The following is an 18325-nucleotide window of genomic DNA, read 5'->3' on the forward strand; positions in this document are numbered from 1 at the left end:
AAATAAACTACCATGGAAAAAAATTAGAGACACTTAAAGACAAAAGAAGAAAAGCCCATTTGAAATAGTAGATATTGAAAGAATCCTTCCCACAGATTCAAAGATGAAGAACTGAATAGATGGAGGAGGAAAAGAGGCTGCAGTGTTGAGTCAGGTGAGTGTTACACTGGTCCTGAAGAAGTCAGGTGAGTATTACACTGGTCCTGAAGAAGTCAGGATCTGTGCATTAATGTCAGGTTCTGGAATGGGAATGGGGAAATGAAGGAAGGTAAGAAAAGACAAGAAAAGGAGAAGAAACAGCAGCTTGATAAAAACATTAAAAAAATGGCAATTTAAAACTAAAAGGCAGGCAAGCTGGAGACAGCCTCTGCTAAGAAAGAACAATTATCCAGGAACACGTTTCAAGAAGTGCAACAAAATACTGCTGTGTCTGCTTCAGTCACAGGCAGCAGCAGCAGCAGCTGCTGACCCCCTGGACAGGCATGGCCAATGGCTCTGAAACACAACACGGATTTGCACTCAGCTCCCGGCTTCTGGAAGAAGACTGCAGGTCTGATGGTTTTGAAGGTTGGACTTGATCATAATAATTCTATGATTCCATGGTTTTCAGACATTGCTTCTGTCTCCATTCACATTTATTCTGATGGCTGAAAAAAAAAAGAAGTTCCTATTCGCTTTGCTTAGAACATCATTTTACTCTTGTTTAATTTCAATGGTACCCGTGGTTTCTTCTTCATTACCAGTTTTCATGTTCGGTCATACCTTAATGTGTACCTCTGTTTCATTTTATAAACCTCGCTCTGCCTCTTTGCACTGCCTGTAGGAGCTCCACTGCTGGTTGTAACCCGGGAAATGTGTAACGCATCTTCTTTTGTCCTCGTGATCACTGAGGGCCCCTTACTGCATCCAACAATAGTACTGGGCTTACACAGTTTATCTTGGTTCGAATGAAGAGCCCAGGGCTGTGGGTTTTCCTGCCACTCCTCCTTACTAACATGGTTGTTCTGTGTACATATCTTGCCTGGCAGTCCCAACGCCTGCCCTGCTCTTCTTCAGGTCTGTTAGCATCAGTATCCCTTTGCTGCAGTTGCTGCAGTCCTCACCCCGGCACCAAGCTGTACTTTGCAGTAATGGGTTTCCAGTGTGATGACTGGGAAAAAGTATTGCTAGTTTTGGAAGCATGATATGTCTATTAGGACTGAAAGATAACATTTTTCCTGCAGAAATCTCACAGAAAATAGTTGTGCATTTTGCACACTGCTGAAATGCATAACATGCTTGTGCTACACAAGCCCACCAGCACTGGTGGTCCTTGTTAGGATCTAGTCCACTCTTTCATGGTAAGTCTTCCAAACCCAAGCTTCAGATGTCAAGCATGCCAATTTGCCTAACGTATTCTTTTCAAACGCAGTTCCAGGAGGGGGCAGGGAAGGCTCGTTTTGTTTAAAGAATAGGTTTACTAATCTCATGCTGATGGGTGAAAGGTAGTTTTGCTGCTAATGAGAGAGACCCGACTTTTACAATGTTAAAAGGAGGCTCAAGATTACAAGGCAGATCCAAACAAAAGTATAGCTTTTAATTCCCTTATGTTGCCTAACACTGCAGGAGACTTCTACAGGATGGGCTCTCCTCTAGAAGAGAAATTGCTTTTGCCTTTCCTTAGAGCCGTGGTCGTCTTTTGCAGACTCCTGTTAAAACTCTCACCTGGAAAGTGGAGAGAGGGGATGAGCTTGTTTAAACTTTACCAGGCTTTAAAACACCACTTTCGAAGTCTCTGTGTGGTTACCAATTTTTAAGCGACTTCTCAAGGACAGCTGCCTGCTAGGAGCAAGTTCTCCCTGCTTTCTCAGCAACGGTTCCCGTCTCCCCGTCGTTCCCGTTCGAGAAGGGGAGTTCCCTTTAGAGAGCCGGGGAGCTCGGGGACCCCAACGCGGGATGCCGCCAGCAGGATCGATGGATGCTTTCGCCTGGGAGGAACCTGCGCTTTCGGGGAGAGTAAAGCGGTATCGGGATGCGCAGGGGAAGTTTGCACTGAGCTCCTCGCTGCGGGAAACGTGAGGTTCAGGGGGGCGCCCCGCGTCCAAACCCGGGCTGGAGGTACCGCGGGGTTTGGGGGGGGTGGTCAGACGGAGGTCCCGTAGGGGGCAGAGAGGGTGTCCCACCCGCTGAGCTGGGGCGAGCTCCGGGGGGACCGAGGCTGGGGGGACACGGGGAGCGGTGGCGGCAGCATGGGAGGGACACCAGAGGAGGCGGGGACACACAGAGGGGATGGAGGGGGGCACAGTGGGGATGGCGAAGTGACACAGTGGGGATGGGCGACACACAGTGGGGATGGCAAAGTGACACAGTGGGGATGGGGGACACAGTGGGGATGGCGAAGTGAGACAGTGGGGATGGGGGGGACATAGCGCTGATGGCAGGGGGAACAGTGGGAACGGCGAGGGGACACAGTGGTGATGGCAGGAGGACACAGTGGTGATGGCAGGAGGACACGGGGATGGCGGGGACAGACACAGCGGGGACGGTGAGGTGACACAGTGGGGATGTCGAGGACAGAGCGGGGATGGCGGGGACACGGCGAGGACGGCAGGGGGACACAGCGGGGATGTCGGGGACACACGGGGGGCGGGGAGGGTACCGGAGGGCGGGGAGGAGGGGGGACCCGTCGGGGGCGGCCGCCCTGCCCGAGCGCGTCCCGCCCCCGCCCGGCGGCGCGGTGCGCGGTGCGCGGCATCGCCGCGGTCCCCGGCGGGGCCGTGCGCGGGGAGGATGGGGCGGTGGCGGGGCCGGGCGCGGGGCGTCGCGGTGGCGGTGGCGCACGGGCTGTGCTCGGGCTCGCTGAACATCCTGCTGAAGTTCCTGCTGGCCCGCTACCACTTCGCGTTCCTGACGCTGCTGCAGTGCCTGAGCAGCGCGGCGGCGGCGCTGGGGCTGGAGGCGCTGCGGCGGAGGGGGCTGGCGGCGCTGCCGCCCTTCGGACCCCGCCTGGCGCGCCCCTTCGCCGCCGTGGCCGCTCTGGCCACGCTGCAGTCCACCCTCACCCTCTGGTCGCTGCGCGGCCTCAGCCTCCCCATGTACGTCGTCTTCAAGCGCTGCCTGCCCCTCGTCACCCTCCTCACCGGCGCCCTGGTGCTCCGCGACGGCATGCCCTCCCCCGGCGTCCTCGTCGCCGTCCTCATCACCACCTGCGGCGCCGCGCTGGCCGGTGGGTGCGAGCGGGGCCGGGTGGGCTGGGATGGGATTGGGATGGGACGGGAGGGAATGGAATGGGATGAGACGGCATGGGACCTGACGGGACGGGCGGGACGGGACGGGATAGGACAGGATGGGGTGGGACGGGACGGGAAAGATTGGAGTGGAATGGGATGAGATGGTACGGGACCTGACGGGATGGGACAGGACAGGATGGGACGGAACGGGAAGGAATGGAATGGGATGAGATGGCATGAGACAGGACAGGATGGGACGGGATGGGACGGGACCGGCGGGACAGGACAGAACGGGACGGGATGGGGTGGGATAGGATGGGATGGGCCGCGATGGGATGGGACGGGATGGGACGAGACGAGACCGGACGAGGCGAGATGGGACGGGGTGGGATGGGATGGAACGGAACGGGTCGGGACGAGACCGCACGAGACGAGACGGGATGGAACGGGACGGGAAGGGACGAGATGGGATGAGAAGGGACGTGACGGTGCGTCCGGACAGCCGCCGCGCCTCTGCACCGGCAGCCCCGCGCTCCGGAGCGGGACGGGGCGGTGGCGGCATCATCCCGGAGGGGGGAAAGATGCAGGGATCCGGGGAATTTGCAACCCCGGGAGATTGGGGGGAAGCTGCACCCCCACCGTGGCAGGCGCAGCGTTACAGGGGCAGGTACAAGGTCGCAGGGTGGGTGCAGCCCCGCTGTGACAGGTACAATCTCAAAGGTCCCGATGCGACCTTAGGGACGTAGATATATCCTTACGGTGGTCGGTGTAACCCTGTAGGAATAGGTGCAACCTTATTGCACCCCTATTAGGGAAGGTGCAGCCCTATGGATGGAGGTGTGGTCCTGGGGGGGGCGGATGTAGACATGCAGAGGTAGATGTAATTTTCTGGGGGCGACTGCAACCCCATGGAGGCAACTGCAGCCGTACTGGCGTCAGTGGAGTCTTGCAATGGGGGGTGCAACCTTTGGGGTCAGCTGCAGCCCTGCGGGGACAGGGGCTCTGCCTATGTTGATTTCCAGCCAAGGTGTAGGTAGGATGGGAGGCAAAGCTGGTGCTGTGTGGCCCAGCAATGCTCCTGCGTTGAGGGCTGTCCCAGGGAACAGAGCACACACACCTGACTAGTAGCTTAATCTGCAAAAAAGCCTGGCAAGGGGCTCAGCAGGGAGGCTCTCCCTGTGAGAACCCCACAGAGCCTGGCCTTGCTGGGGGGAGCAGGAGGGCACAAGGAGAGCCAGGGGGGCTGGAGAGCAGGCAGTCTGGCCAGCTGGAGCTGATGTGCCCTCACTGGCAAGAGGATGCCCATTGTTGCTGTGTGGATGTGTGATTTCAGCTGCAACTCTCCCACGGTGTCTTCACCAAAGGGAGAACACAATCTGATTTTGGCTGTGGCATTCAGGGGGAGAGTGGATGACATTCAGTGGGTTTGCAGCAAACGCATGTACACAAAAAAAGGTATATCTGTTGGGAGGTAGATGTGTCCAGCCTTGGGGAAAGCATGGCAAATCTTCGGACTTATGGAAAGGGCACTGATGCCTGTTTCCTAAATATCCCTCCAACCCAAAACAGTTCTATCTTTCTGTCTCACATGCAAAAGCCACATGCTGTGACTCTCCCAACAGGAGCTGGTGACCTGACTGGGGATGCTATGGGCTATGTGACAGGTGTGCTGGCTGTACTGATACATGCTGCTTACCTGGTGCTCATTCAGAAGACCAGTGTAGATAGTGAATATGGACCCCTGACAGCTCAGTACGCCATTGCTGTGTCGGCCACCCCTTTTCTCATCATCTGCTCCTTTGCCAGCATGGATTCCATCAACGTCTGGTCCTTCCCAGGCTGGAAGGACCCAGCCATGGTATGCATCTTTATCGCTTGTGTCCTGATCAGCTGTGCCATGAATTTTACCACCCTCCACTGCACTTACATTAACTCGGCTGTGACTACCAGCTTCGTAGGGGTGGTGAAGAGCATAGCAACCATCACTGTGGGCATGGTAGCATTCAATGATGTGGAACCCACAAAGCTATTTATAGCCGGTGTTGTGGTCAACACCTTGGGGTCTATCATTTACTGCGTGGCCAAATACTTTGAGACCAGACGGCAGAGCAATTATGAGGACCTGGAGAAAGAAGCTAGAGAAGAGGAAGGGAAAAGGCAGGCTGGGGATCAAGCACTCTTCGCAATGGAGGCAATTTCCCAGGAGAAGGGGGCTGAGGAAACAGCAGTGGAAGGATCAGGCACGGAGGACAGCCAAAGCAGCAAGGAGGAGAAGGACAGCACCAAGAAACCTGCCAAGGGACCGGCGGTTCAGGGAAAAACCACTGGCACACAAGAAGAGAACAGGAGCTCACTGAAGGATGCCTATCTTGGAGTATGGAGGTTGGTGAGGGGTGCTAGTTATATGAAGAAGGATTATTTGATAGAAAACGAAGAACTACCAAACCCTTAAAAAGCAGATTTGAAAACCTATTTCTTGAGGACAGACACCTGGTTCTCTGTACATTTCCACATCAATGCTGACAAATCCAAATCGTGTAAGATAACTTTACCTCATTGTCAAAAAGCGAAAGATCAGCTTTTTGAACATTTATTCATGCTTTGGGCTTGCTTTCAGCTGCTTCCAGTACATCAGTTTAGACCCACCACAGCTAAAGGTGCCAAGTCCTCTGCAGTGGATACAGAGAGAGCTGGGTAATGGCAAGTCATGGGCTGCTTGCCCAGCAGCCTTGACCATGGGGGACACCAGTACCATTAAGTTAGTCGGCAGTGCCAGTGACACAGCGGTGGCTTGTAGCTTAGCTTGTGTCTGAAGCCTCGTGATTGTAATACCATTTGAAAGCTCTGTCGATACGCTTCCGTATCTGTATCCATCCAATTGTAGGTACTCAATATACATTCCCACAATATATAAGCTCCTTTTAACTGCACTTTGATGTGCTCCTCTGTGTCAGTGCAATTGCAACAGAGCTAGAGGTTGTGCCACTTCAATTATATTGGTGTAACATCACCCTTTAACTGGAGAATTCAGACTCCCCCTGATTCTGTGGTCAGGCTGTGCCTTGGACCTGGTTTACATTGGGTGGTTTGTGTCTTCAGTAGAAATACTTTTGCCTTGTGGTGGTGTACATGACAGCAGAACCAGATCTGAACTTTTGAGAAGCTGTGGTCAGCAAAAGAAGGACGTTTTTCTATGAGCTTTAAAAAAAATGTAGCTTTGGGAATATTAGTTTGACTCAAATAAAAGGGATTGGAAGTCTTGAACTGTATTGATTTGGTTTAGAAGGCCTATAAAAAAATGAGGAGACAGTGAGTGCCTTGTGCTATCCTTTCCTTGTACCCTGACACTGGGTATATCAGAGCCTGGCCTGGACCCTAGGTGTCCTCTCCACCTCCCTCTCGCATGAATACAAGCTGATAGAACCGGGGATACCACCTCTGCCTGGGTTCCCAGGAGTGCTTTTGCAGGACAGGTTTGCAGTATCCTGGCTGCATGTCGGGACGTGGCTTTGTGCACGTCGGTCCTCGTTGTCCCTGCACTGGGCTGCCCAGTGGAAGAAAGCACGGGCAGGCAGGTGGGAGCTGCGGTGTGCTCTGGCAGATCGCACAGTCGAGCGCTTCTAGGCAAGGATGATCAGTGCATTTAGCACTGAGACATCCATAGCTTTGGTGGAAGCTGTTTCCCTGCACCCAGGCTGTCCCTATGGACTGTGAGGGATAGCACTGCCTCTGCCCTGGTCTTTCCAGCGCTCCTGTGGGCAGTGGGAAGCTTACCCTCCAGTGGGGCCTTTACTGAACATGCTGATATTTTGTTCCACGTGCATTTAACAGGAAAGACTGGGGAAACAAGGTTTTGAGTATTTCTTAGCCTGGGGATACCCTTTTGGGAGGTGGGAGTCCTCAGGTCAAACATTTGCTCAGAACCACGCAGAGAAGATATTTGACTGAGTTTTCCTCATCCCAAAAAGGTACTCTTGACCACAGGCTGAAACAAGTTGTTATCCTCTCCTGACAAAACGAACCAAGTTTGTTACTGTTGTTATTATTGTTATTATTATTTATGAAGCCATTGAACTGAAAATCAATTATTCTCACTGCTCTAATTGATCAGTGCCTAGCCCAATGCCTTCTCAAGCCAAGCAGGCTGCATTAGTCTCATGGCGTGTTCAGCACTGAAATCCCAAATGAGCAATTTACACAGCAGGGAATATTTGTAGAACTGATCTGTGGGGGAGCTTTAGATTCTTGTCAATAAATGCAGGCAGAAACAGTGGGTACAACAGTGTAGTTTTGGAGTTAGTGCAGAAGTGCAGTGACCTGGCATCACCCATGAATTTTGAAAGAGGCGGCTAAAAAGACTACGGGCTAAAAGCCTGTGGCTGCTGAGCTGGAGGACAAGGCATGGAGATCTGTACATGACATGTTACCGTGTAGCTTGTTGAATGTTGAGAGATACTGGCTATGTGCCGAAATACAATGTTTACTTTGTGCTCAAGCTCCATACAGCATCTTTTGCAATAAAAGCACTATTTATTGTTTATAGGCTAATATAATAGGGGTTTTGTTAGTTTTTCAAATGTATTCTAGACTAAAGAAATTTGTGCCTATAACATATTTATTGTATTACTGAACTCATTATGGTATTAAACTGCTTTGTAATTGTACAGATGGCTGAAGAGAAACACACGTTTCTGATCTGTACTCACTGTGCTCAGTATTTTCTGTCCACAAGAAACGTGGTTCTTTTTACCACCTGGATCCCCTAGCCTTAGATCCCCTAGTATACACTTCGTGTTTGGCACATGCTGTAGAAAGCTCTCCCTCTGGACTCATGTTGCAGGACTTTTCCCTGAGGGAATTCAATGTTTTGCTGCTTGCTGTTGTTGAAGTAATAGAAACTTGCGGAAATTCAAACAGTTTTGACTGTTAAAAAAGCTGCTGTTACAATGTTGTATATTTGCATGTATAGTCAAAATGTGATTATATTGTATTCTGTTTATACCTGTAAATTCCCTAAATTAAAATGGGAATTTGGCAAATACAATCCATTTTTTTCAGTAGCAGAGACTCGCACAATAAAATAAAAGTACTGCCTCGTGCTGAGGTATTTTAAAAGCATCAGCGGAAGGCTGCAGAATGAGATTTGGGAATAAAATGTGCTGCTTTCCAAAAGTCTGGTTTTCTTATTGTTGCTGCTCTGGGATGCTCGTTTTTGGTTAATTTATCGTTATTCTTGTGCCTTTATACCATCCAAGTTTCCTCAACATGTGACCACACACTATAAATACCATCATGGACAGAGGGACTGGGGACAGACAAAGGAACACAGGAATCTAAAGTGGCTGAGTCCTCCGTACAGCTTGAAGTTTCTGTGATTCTCAGTAGTGATTTCTTTGGTTACATATTTAAGATAATTTAGTGTCACTAGTGTAACTGCTGTAACTTTAGAATAAAGAAAAATATGATTATGCTTGTTATTAGTAGTTGTAAAATCATTGCATTATTAAAGGACTTAAATATCGATTTTATTTTACGATGTTAAGTATTTGTATTACCAGCTATGTCACACAGCAACCCGAGGAGATAACTTAAGCATTAATTTTTACGTGTTTGCTTTGGATTTTTATCTGTCTGTAATGTGCCCCTGGCTGAAACTGGATTGTACCAGGCAGTGGGGCTGGTGATTGTTGCAGGATTCATCTTAGAGCTCCATAGAAGTGTGCTTGCTGGATGGTTTGGAGAAAGAAGCTGTCCTTGTTCCAGGATAATGAATGAACCTGATGCACAATGGCTGCTTGGAGAATAAACATTAATTTCAGTGTCAACACGTCATCGAGTAACACCTGCTCCAGTACTACTATATACACACTCACACAAATACTCATGCAACAGGAAAATGAAAGCCAGACTGGCTATCTTTTCTAAAGTATATTCTTTTCTCAAAGGAATTAAAGAAAGGACAGATTATTTGGATGCAGGGGCAGTTAAAATTTCTAAAGATGAGTAAAAAAATTTCATACATCACTGATAAACTGATCCTGCATTTACTATCACTTCCAGAAGGAAAATGAGCAGCAACCTACAAAAAAACCCAGGTGATAGTGAAAGAAATTTAAAATTTAAGTTTATTAAGCAACGCTCTACAGCCCTGTGTATGTCCTGGGGTAGTTTATTGTTAGTGCTTAACGGCTTCCCATAATTGATTATGTCTGTTTGCTGCAGGCAAAGGCTTCAGTAGGCAGAAAGGTGCAAGCCCTTCAGCTCTGCCTTCCAAATTAACAGTTGAATTGCTGCTTGTCGTGGTTAAGGTTTAACAGCACTGATTCCCGTCTCCTTGCCCTCTCTGCCTGTGTCCTGTATAATTTCACATACTGCTTTGAGGTTTCTTCTGGTTTTTTTTTTTTTTTTTGTTTCTTTTTTTTTTAACCTGAAGCCTGTAAGTGCAGTGCAAGAAATCAAGTCTGCCTCCCAATTAGCTACTATATTCATGCTTCAGTATCTGGTAGGAGGTCATCAGGAAGCTTTTCACCTCAACCTCACTTCTGTCAGGAACTGATGAGAGTGCACCTGCCCTCCTTTCTCTCCCCTTGCTCCCACTGTTATTTCCCAACTCTCGTTTCCAGTGAAAACCTCTGCCTGTGGTGGAGGACTTGCCACAGATGCTTCTGATATATTTTTTTTTTCTTTTTTTTTTTCTAGAAGGTCAGGGAGGAGGTGGACCAGCAGGACCTTGTAAGTCCAGATTGCTCCTTGCTACCATTGTGTGTGTTTCTGCACACCAGTTCCCTGCTTAGCATCTCCCTATATAGCTCAGCCATGGCTGTGTACCAGCTTCTTGTGGAGCTGGGCCAGGGCTGCGTACCAGTATCCTGCAGAGCAGGGCTGTGCGCAGGATAGACGCAGGAGTTGAGTGCCCTTTCTTCCAGCCAGTCAGTACCGAAATCTCCTGGTTGTGCCCACTGATGTGGATATTTATTACACTTGTGAAGCCAGAGAAGATTTTATTCACAGCACGAGCATTTTGAATAATAATGCTATAAACCTGAAAAGGGGTTGCCATCACTATTGCCGATGAGCCAGGCTTATTTTTATTATAGGTGGAGACTAGGAAAGCCAGTCACATTTTAAGGTTAGACATTGTGTTTGAATAGGAGGAGACTGTGCCTGAGATGAAAGCCCTGGTAGAGCACAGGAAAACACTGCTCAAATTGGTACTTGAGACTGGGATTAAAATGGATGAGAAAAAGTTGAGAATTTGCAGAAAAGTAAAATGTTTCAGTTCATATCCGTCTCCTACACCCACATTCCGGGCGAGCTGGAAGCTGGCCCCTCCACCAAATTTCAGTTTGTCACTGTTCTTACACAGAAAGAAATAGTGACAGCATCAGAAACCCAAGATCGAACAGTTCAGTGAATCTGCAGTGAACGCACTTGAATTTGGGGCCCTGGAAGAGTGATATACGTGAAGGAGAGAGAGACAGAGTGAATGACCTGGCTGGGGGGAAGACAGGTGGATCTGTTCTTTGTGGTCCTGTGATTTTTTTTCTTACTGGACATGTGTAAAAAACTCTGCTCTGGGCATTTTTGTTGATAAGTTTGTCCTTTATCAAAGAAAAGTGATGTCGGTTTCATTCTCAAAACTCCACCATTTTTTTCCATTAGGTGGTATTGATTTTATTCCTGGCTAAACAAGACAGATTTCAACTATTCGTTAATAGAATTCAGGATTTCTCTGAAAAGGAGTGGTAACTGTTAAGTTTACAGACTGTTTCTTAACTGAAGTGAGTATCAAATGAGAGAATAATGAGCTGGAGCTGGTCATGATAGTAAACCAGTCAGGTTTACCAGCTGCTGTAAATACTGAGTATCATCAATAAATAAAAACAGCTACAGGGTGTTGTGTATATCACCGTTAACTCCTTGTGTCTTGAATTGTCACTTTTTAGTTTTCAGAGTATGTCTGCAAAGCTGTCCTTATGGCCTTATTCCAAATTGTGTATGCTTAGATAAAAGGTAAAATATGGATTTTTCCCTTCTGATGATCACACGCAGCACTAACTGACCTGGGCTCTGAAAGGGAAAGGTTTCCTCTGTCAGTGTGCCTTCTTGGGTGAGTGAACATTCAGTGGCACAGAAAAGGTCTAACAACATACATTATTACAATCATACAAAAAGTGGCTAAATATGTCCTTATCACAATTACATAGGAAAAAAATTTCATTTCCTCAAGTGTAGTGGCTGAGAAGCCACTGGGTCTGAATATTTGTTGAACATCAGAAAGTTGATGCACACGCAACATGCCGCAAGTGACAGTACACAGTCACACATTTTTGGCCCTGGGATTTACAATATTTTCTGAAACAAGAGAGGCTGGGATGCATTTGCCTGGCATCATGGAAGAAACCACTTAACTTAGGAAAGTCGGAGTGCAGGTCTCTGCAAGAGCTCCTCTGCAAAGAAGCATCACTGCCAAGGCAGCAGCAGCTTTCAAGGATTCCTGAGATGTGTTTAGGCTTTCAAAATTGCTCAGTTGTTTGGTTTTTTTGGTTGTTTTTTTTTTTGTTTATGCTTTTTTAAATTTGTTAATAAGAGTTGGGCAGAATGGTCTGTAGTAGATCATGTCCTGGGGAGCCTTCTGGGTATTGAACTCCTCTGAACCCTTTGAATGTTGTAGTGGCTTGATCAACCCAGGGCTAATCATGCTGCATCCGTCTCTGTCATCCAACACAATCAGCACTGTTTCTTTTTCTTTTTCTGTTTGGATCATCTACTTAACAGTGATTAAATATATTTGTATACTTGTAAAGGTCTTTTATAGAATCAGCTACTCCAAGTATTCAACACTATGGTTCAGGAAAGATACTAAGCAATAGTTAGCTATCGAAGAGCAGTCTTGGTTTCATATGTATGCATCACATGAACTTTGTTCCCTCTGGTTTATTGTGTTTTCCTTTAAGATGTGGAAGACGAGAATGACAGCCATAACTGGTATTTTCACAGAGGATTTTTTCTGGTTATTTGTTATCCAAGCTTTAGACTTTCCACGGTGTTATTTACTTCAGTGCCTTTCCTCAAAACTTGTCAGCTTTGGTCTTGACTGAGCTTTGTTTCTGATTTGATAGCATTCTTTTTTTATTCTTTTTCTGCGAACTTCACCTCTGCCTGTCTCCCACTGGCTGGTCAGGTAGGGCACAATGTGGGCCTGGCATGCACCCTGCGAGTCCTCTTCAGGGAAATCAAAGCAGCAGCCAGCAGACAAAAGACATCAGGTCTCTTGGTCCTGGACAGAGACAAGTACACATTGTTCTAATTGAACTTCATTACTGATTTATACTGATTTATAGTCATGAGCAAGCACAATGAGTAAGGTCTTCAGAGCCAAGGAGGTTTCACTGCATCACTGCATTTAAAGCATAGGTTGAAACCAGACACTGTTTTTCAGGTGGGCTCCTACTGGTGCTTTGCTTAGGTCCGACCTGCCGGCATGTAAATTGACAAAATCTGAAGACTCTGTCCGCTGTGAATGCAGATTCCTAAGTCACCATATAAAGCAGTCACTGCTACACCTTCCTGGTTGTCATCATGGATGCTGTCGTGCAGTAGTCCATGTCTGTGTACCAAAACATTTAAGCATAGATTTATTTTGTGCCTTGACCTAGCCTCCATTCAGTAGGACATAAACCTAAACGAAAGCATTTTACTGCATTAGGGGCTCAGTATTGGCTGGTGTTTCACCTACCCAGCCTCAGGAGAGGATTAGAAGTAGGTTTGGGGGTTATTTCTCTAGTCCACCAAGCTGCAGTCTGTACTTAAGGAGCTAAAATTCACAATTCCAGCAATGGAAAGTCAAAGAACACCTCCTCTACTCCCACTCCCAATCTATTTATCCTCAGTGCTGTGGCAGGACAACTGATGGTAAAAGCACCTGCTGCAGGACAAGACAGATTTTGCCAGCTCAGCATGTGCCACTGAATTGCGTGGCACAGCCATGCCACTGGGAAAGGGCCATCAGCCACTGGAGCTGTGCCGGCACCCTCAAACAAGCACAGCTGTAACTGCAGAGACTTGGGAGAACAGCGCTTGCCATTAATGCTGCATGGATGAGTGTTGTTGCATGGAGTTAGGGATTTGCCCCTTTCCAAAAGCACCTCAGAGGGAGCCGACACACAACAGCTCTTCCAGCCCCTTCCCCGTGCAGGTTAACAGATCGGCTCAGGCATTCAGTAGCATTGTAGCGAGGGAGAGATGTGGTACAAATTTTACCTGTTCAATACAGGCAGGCTGTTACCAGAGCAGAAAAGGTTCCTTTATTATTTTTTTTCATCAGTCACAGCTCCCTCTACATTTCTGAAAGAAAAATGTAAATCCACTAACAGTTTTTTTAGAAGGAAAGAGGTATTTAAGAGGCAAGTTCCTGCAGGCAATACAGCACTGGCAGTGCTTGCAAAATAATTCAATGGTATGGATTAGGTTAGTGGCCGCCTTATTTTCAATGCTTTAGAAGTGTCAGGAAAAACGAAGATGTAAAGGTAAGGACAGTAATAAAGAATGAACTCTGTAAAGCAGCTTTGCTACAGTGAACCTTCAAACCCTTTTGAGAATGGCAGGGATTTAGCATTATTCTTGAGCTGACTTGACAAACAAATCTGGCATCTTTCAGCTGAGCCTTAGAATAAAAAATGCCATAAATTCAATCTTCTGCAAGATAAGGAGTAACTAGCTGATTCCCAGGGTGCAGGCGGCACTGATATGCCCCTGCTATCGGTGCGCTCTGCTGCAACGGGATATCTAATTTAGCTAAGTGCATTTCCACCATTAGGGCACATGAAGTTTGACTGTGGGTAGCTGCCAGTATCGATGCACAAGATCAATTTTGCAGATTCAGGCAGAAAACTGCTCTCATTTTAACTAAAATGCTAAATTTGAGTAATAATGTGAGTGTTATAAACTAACAAGAAAGGAGGAAAGCCAAGGGAAGCCAAAATCTAGAATCCTACAGACACATTTCTAAAGTTTTTCCGTCCTGTTGCTCTGCATTTTTCAGTCAGAATAAAGAATAAACGTATGAGTGCTAAGGACATGGACGTAGATAACTTGCATTATTTTGAATACAGCATCACTTTATGATCCAAATGTAGGTGCAGGGAGCTCATGAGGTATTTCAACAGGAGCTGCCTGGGTCTGAGCATCACAGGAATCCACAGCACTTTTAGGAGCTCACAGCTCACTGGAGCAGTCCCCATCCATGGCGTGCAAGGATGTAGTAGGCTGGAAATAAATCTGCTACCTCTTTCTATTCAAAGATGCCTTTATGTATCCAGTCAAAATTTAAAACTTCCCAGCCATTTCTGGTTGGGGGGTCCTGTTTGCTGCTCTTTCCTTCAGGAGTAAATCTTTCCCCACCTGCATATTTTCTGTGACAGTGCCTAAACAGGCATTCACATTGCAGTATTGCAAGAAAAAAAAATAAAAATAAAGGCAGAAGTATTGATTTTTTTTTTTTTAGTATAGTTTTAAGGCTAATTCCGTCATCTTTTGTCATCTTTGGTTTTGCTAACTTGGTAGATGAGCTGGCAATGTGCGCTTGCAGCACAGATAGCCAACTCTATCCTGGGCTGCATCAAAAGAAGTGTGACTAGGAGTTGGAGAGAGGTGATTCTCCCCCTCTACTCTGCTCTTGAGAGACCTCACATGGAGGTCTGCTTTAATTTCTGGAGTCCTCAGCACAGAAAGGGCATGGATCTTTTAGAGTGAGTCCAGAGGAGGGCCATGAAGATGTCCAGAGAGCTGGAGCACCTCCCCTATGAGCACAGGCTGAGAGAGGTAGGCTTGTTTAGCCTAGGGAAGAGGAAGGCAGGGAGACCTTATGGCAGACTTCTAGTACTTAAACGGGGCCTACAGGAAAGCTGGGAGAGACTCTGTAAGGGAGTGCAGTGATAGGATGAGGAGTAATGGTTTTAAGCTGAAAGAGGGTAGGTTAGCTTAGATATTAATAATAATAAGTTTTTTCCTGTGAGGGTGGTGAGGCACTGGAAGAGGTTGCTCAGAGAAGGTGTGGATGCCCCATCCCTGAAGGTGTTCAGGCTGAATGAGTCTGATCACCCTGATCTAGTGAAAGGTGTCTTCTCCAAACTGGTTGGAACTGGACGATCTTTAAGGTCCCTTCCAGTCCAAACCATTCTATGATTCTATAATTCTAACTTGCTTTCTAAAACCTGTGAGAATTTGGGTGAACTGCTCTCTTCTCTTCTGTTCTGCCGATATGAGATAAAGATTAGATGATCCACTAAAGTTGGTATTTTTCTTAAACCAGTTGTTACAGGAGTTGCTGTATTCCAGAACTGGTATATATTTTTAAATAAAGTCCATTAGCCAGGTTTTTCCTTGCTGGTCTCTTTTCAACTGTGAACAGAATTACGCTCCCTCTGAAATTGTGCTGTTGCTTGCTTTTGCAAAAGGAGGCATGAATATTTGGGGGGTTCATTGATTGATTTGTACCGTGGGTTAATTCTATAGATTTGGTGAGATCGATGTGCTTCAAAACCAGTAAAGAGCCTGTTCTCTTCTGCTACACTGGCACGGTCCCGTAATGCCAATGAAATTGATTGAGAAGACATTGGTTCAGGACAAATAGCTCCCCCATGAGCTGTAAACAGCTCTTATGGTTAGGAAACGATGCACATAAAGCTGTAGAATTCTGTGCTGTGGCAGCAGAGAGAAGTGTTAAAAAGCTACTGTTAGTGGAGTGCTATTTGGCATACTTGTCACAGGGGCTCCTGAGGTGTTGCTCAGGAATTTTGTCTCATCATTAAAATTTCCCGTGTTGTGGAGCAGTTTCCTGTGGGAATCATTGCCTACTTGCACATAGGGACTTTGAACAGAGATCTTTTCTCTTACTATTGTTTCTCAAATCGCTATATCATTTGCTGTCATTTTGTCATTAGTTAAGGTTTTCAATCTACTCCCTGTGTGCAGCCACAATCTCTATTCTGGGAGGTATCTGTCCCTTTAGTTTGGATGCAGCCTGCAGATCCACAAGCTGGGGTCTTATCCACAAGCTGTGGATCTGTTCATTGACAACACTCAAGGGGGAGAAATGTCTGGTGCAAGAAAGAGAGAGGATGAACTCAGTGGGGACTAAAAATTTTCTCCATCAATGGCAGATCCACTTGAGGACATAATCGCCCTTCCCCTCCTTCCAACTGCCTATTGACGGGCTCCTGCCACTTCTTTGTAGCCAGTCCTGAAGAAACAGTATATGGGGCTGGGGGAGAGAAAGGCTGTAACTTAAATGTAGGGTTTTTTTTTTTCCCTAGTTCTTTTATTAATTTTTAGTTAAATATTTACTAAAACGAGCATCTGCTTAAGCAGCAGAATTAGCTTCCCCAATTTCACTGCAGCTATGTCTAGACATCCTGGTGTCTCTGTACTGTACTAGATGTATGTATGTATACCCTATGTATCCTGGAAAGTGTTAGACACTGGTAGAAGCAATGTGAGCGTTAGACCCATAACTGCTCGGCTTTCCATGCACTACATAGCTGCACATGTAACTATTCTTTCTGTTACTACTAGTGGTGTTAAACAACAAATAAAACATACATGGGTAAAATTGCAGAAAGGAGCCATCCTGTGTTGACTGGAAGAAGAAAACGATCACAATTCTGTGATTCTAGATGTTTGTGATTACAGGAATTGCAGAAATCTATGATTCCCTTTAAACATTAGATCAGTAAAGCTGTTTGGCTGTAGCAACCAGCAAGCTCAGCAGACCATGGATAGTGTGGTTTTGTACAATAGTTTGCTTCAGTTATCCAAATTGTGCTGTGGGTGACTGCATGTAGCTGTCAACTCCCTTTGAAACAGCAAGGGGCTAAAACCACTAAATAATGCAATACATGGATGGACTTTAAGGGCAAGTTCTTTTACTAGTCTAATCCCTGCTAAGAAAGTCCAGTGGTGCAGAACTGTCCGTTGGATGAAACATATTTGTCTTGGTGGCTTGATGTCTTCAAAGTGAAAAACAGGACGCAGGAAAGCTAATGACTAGAAGCAGAGCATTAATATCAGCATTCATTTTAATTTATTGACATTAATTGTAATTAATTGGCATTAAGTAGGAGCATCTCAAATTAAAATGACGGTTAACTGAAGATCTGGAATGGCTAAACTTTGGTTTAGCTAAAAGTGACATTCTTCTGTGCTTTACTGTTCTGCTGCATTTCACACTGTCAAATCTTGGGCTTGTTTTGCACCAGTGGCCCTTCTGGCCATATCTACTGTGCAAGCAGTGCAGAGTGATTGTGTCCACGTTACGTGACTACTCAGTGCCATTAAGGGCAGATGGGCCTTGTCCACATTTGGCCCCAAATTTTCACTGGGTCTCATTGTCCTCAGGTATAACTATCACTTTCATTGTGGGTTTTTTTTCAGGTAGAGTTAACTGATGTAATGAAAGGACTGTGCTGTGGCTCTGGGTTAAAAACACATAGAAAAGCCCTGCACACAGGAGGTAGTAAAATGCTGCCACTTGCTGCCAAGGGATGTAGTGGAAGGTAAAAGTTTACTTTATGACATAGGTACATGGAAAATGACTAAACTGAGGGCAAATAAATATAGAAAACCGCGCATAGATCAGGAAGTCCTTTGAGATCGAAATACATTGAGTGTGAGAGAGTATTCAGAGAATGTACCTGCACAGCCTCCTGTTCTTATCCCGGGCACCTGCTTATGGTGCTGCTGGGGACACGGTACCAGGGAAGATGGACCTTTGGTTTGACTCGGTATGGTCATCTGTATATTTTCTCTAATGCCTCCTCTAGGAAGTAAACCTGTAAAGGCTTCTTCAAGATATCCTCCATCTTCAAAGGTCTTAGAAAACCTGCTCTTCAGTAATTTACTTACTCCTTTCTGCTCCAATCGTTCTTATAAAAACTGTGCTTAATTGCTGGTAATTTCTTTGTTACACTCTTTGGTTTTTGTCATCTCCTGTGCCAAAATAGTGATTCAGCAGGGTAAGAAGTAAAGAAAAGTCCTTGCAAAGGCTCCTGGGTGAAGCAGTTCACCAGCACTGACTGCTTTCTAATATGCTCTGCTGGAATCCCCCACCTCTTCAG

At 46.5% G+C, this 18325-nt stretch overlaps 1 protein-coding gene across 1 annotated transcript; it reads left to right on the forward strand.

Annotated features, from left to right (window-relative positions):
• The first annotated feature begins 2701 nt into the window (after nt 1–2701).
• SLC35D3 (solute carrier family 35 member D3) lies at nt 2702–9061 on the forward strand. The gene is made up of 2 exons (XM_054064138.1): nt 2702–3205; nt 4832–9061. The coding sequence occupies exons 1-2, from the start codon at nt 2770–2772 to the stop codon at nt 5659–5661; spliced, it is 1266 nt and encodes a 421-aa protein (XP_053920113.1). The 5' UTR covers nt 2702–2769; the 3' UTR covers nt 5662–9061.
• Nucleotides 9062–18325: the final 9264 nt, after the last annotated feature.

The sequence above is a fragment of the Cuculus canorus genome, chromosome 3 (assembly GCF_017976375.1).
Source record: "Cuculus canorus isolate bCucCan1 chromosome 3, bCucCan1.pri, whole genome shotgun sequence".
NCBI lineage: Eukaryota > Metazoa > Chordata > Aves > Cuculiformes > Cuculidae > Cuculus > Cuculus canorus.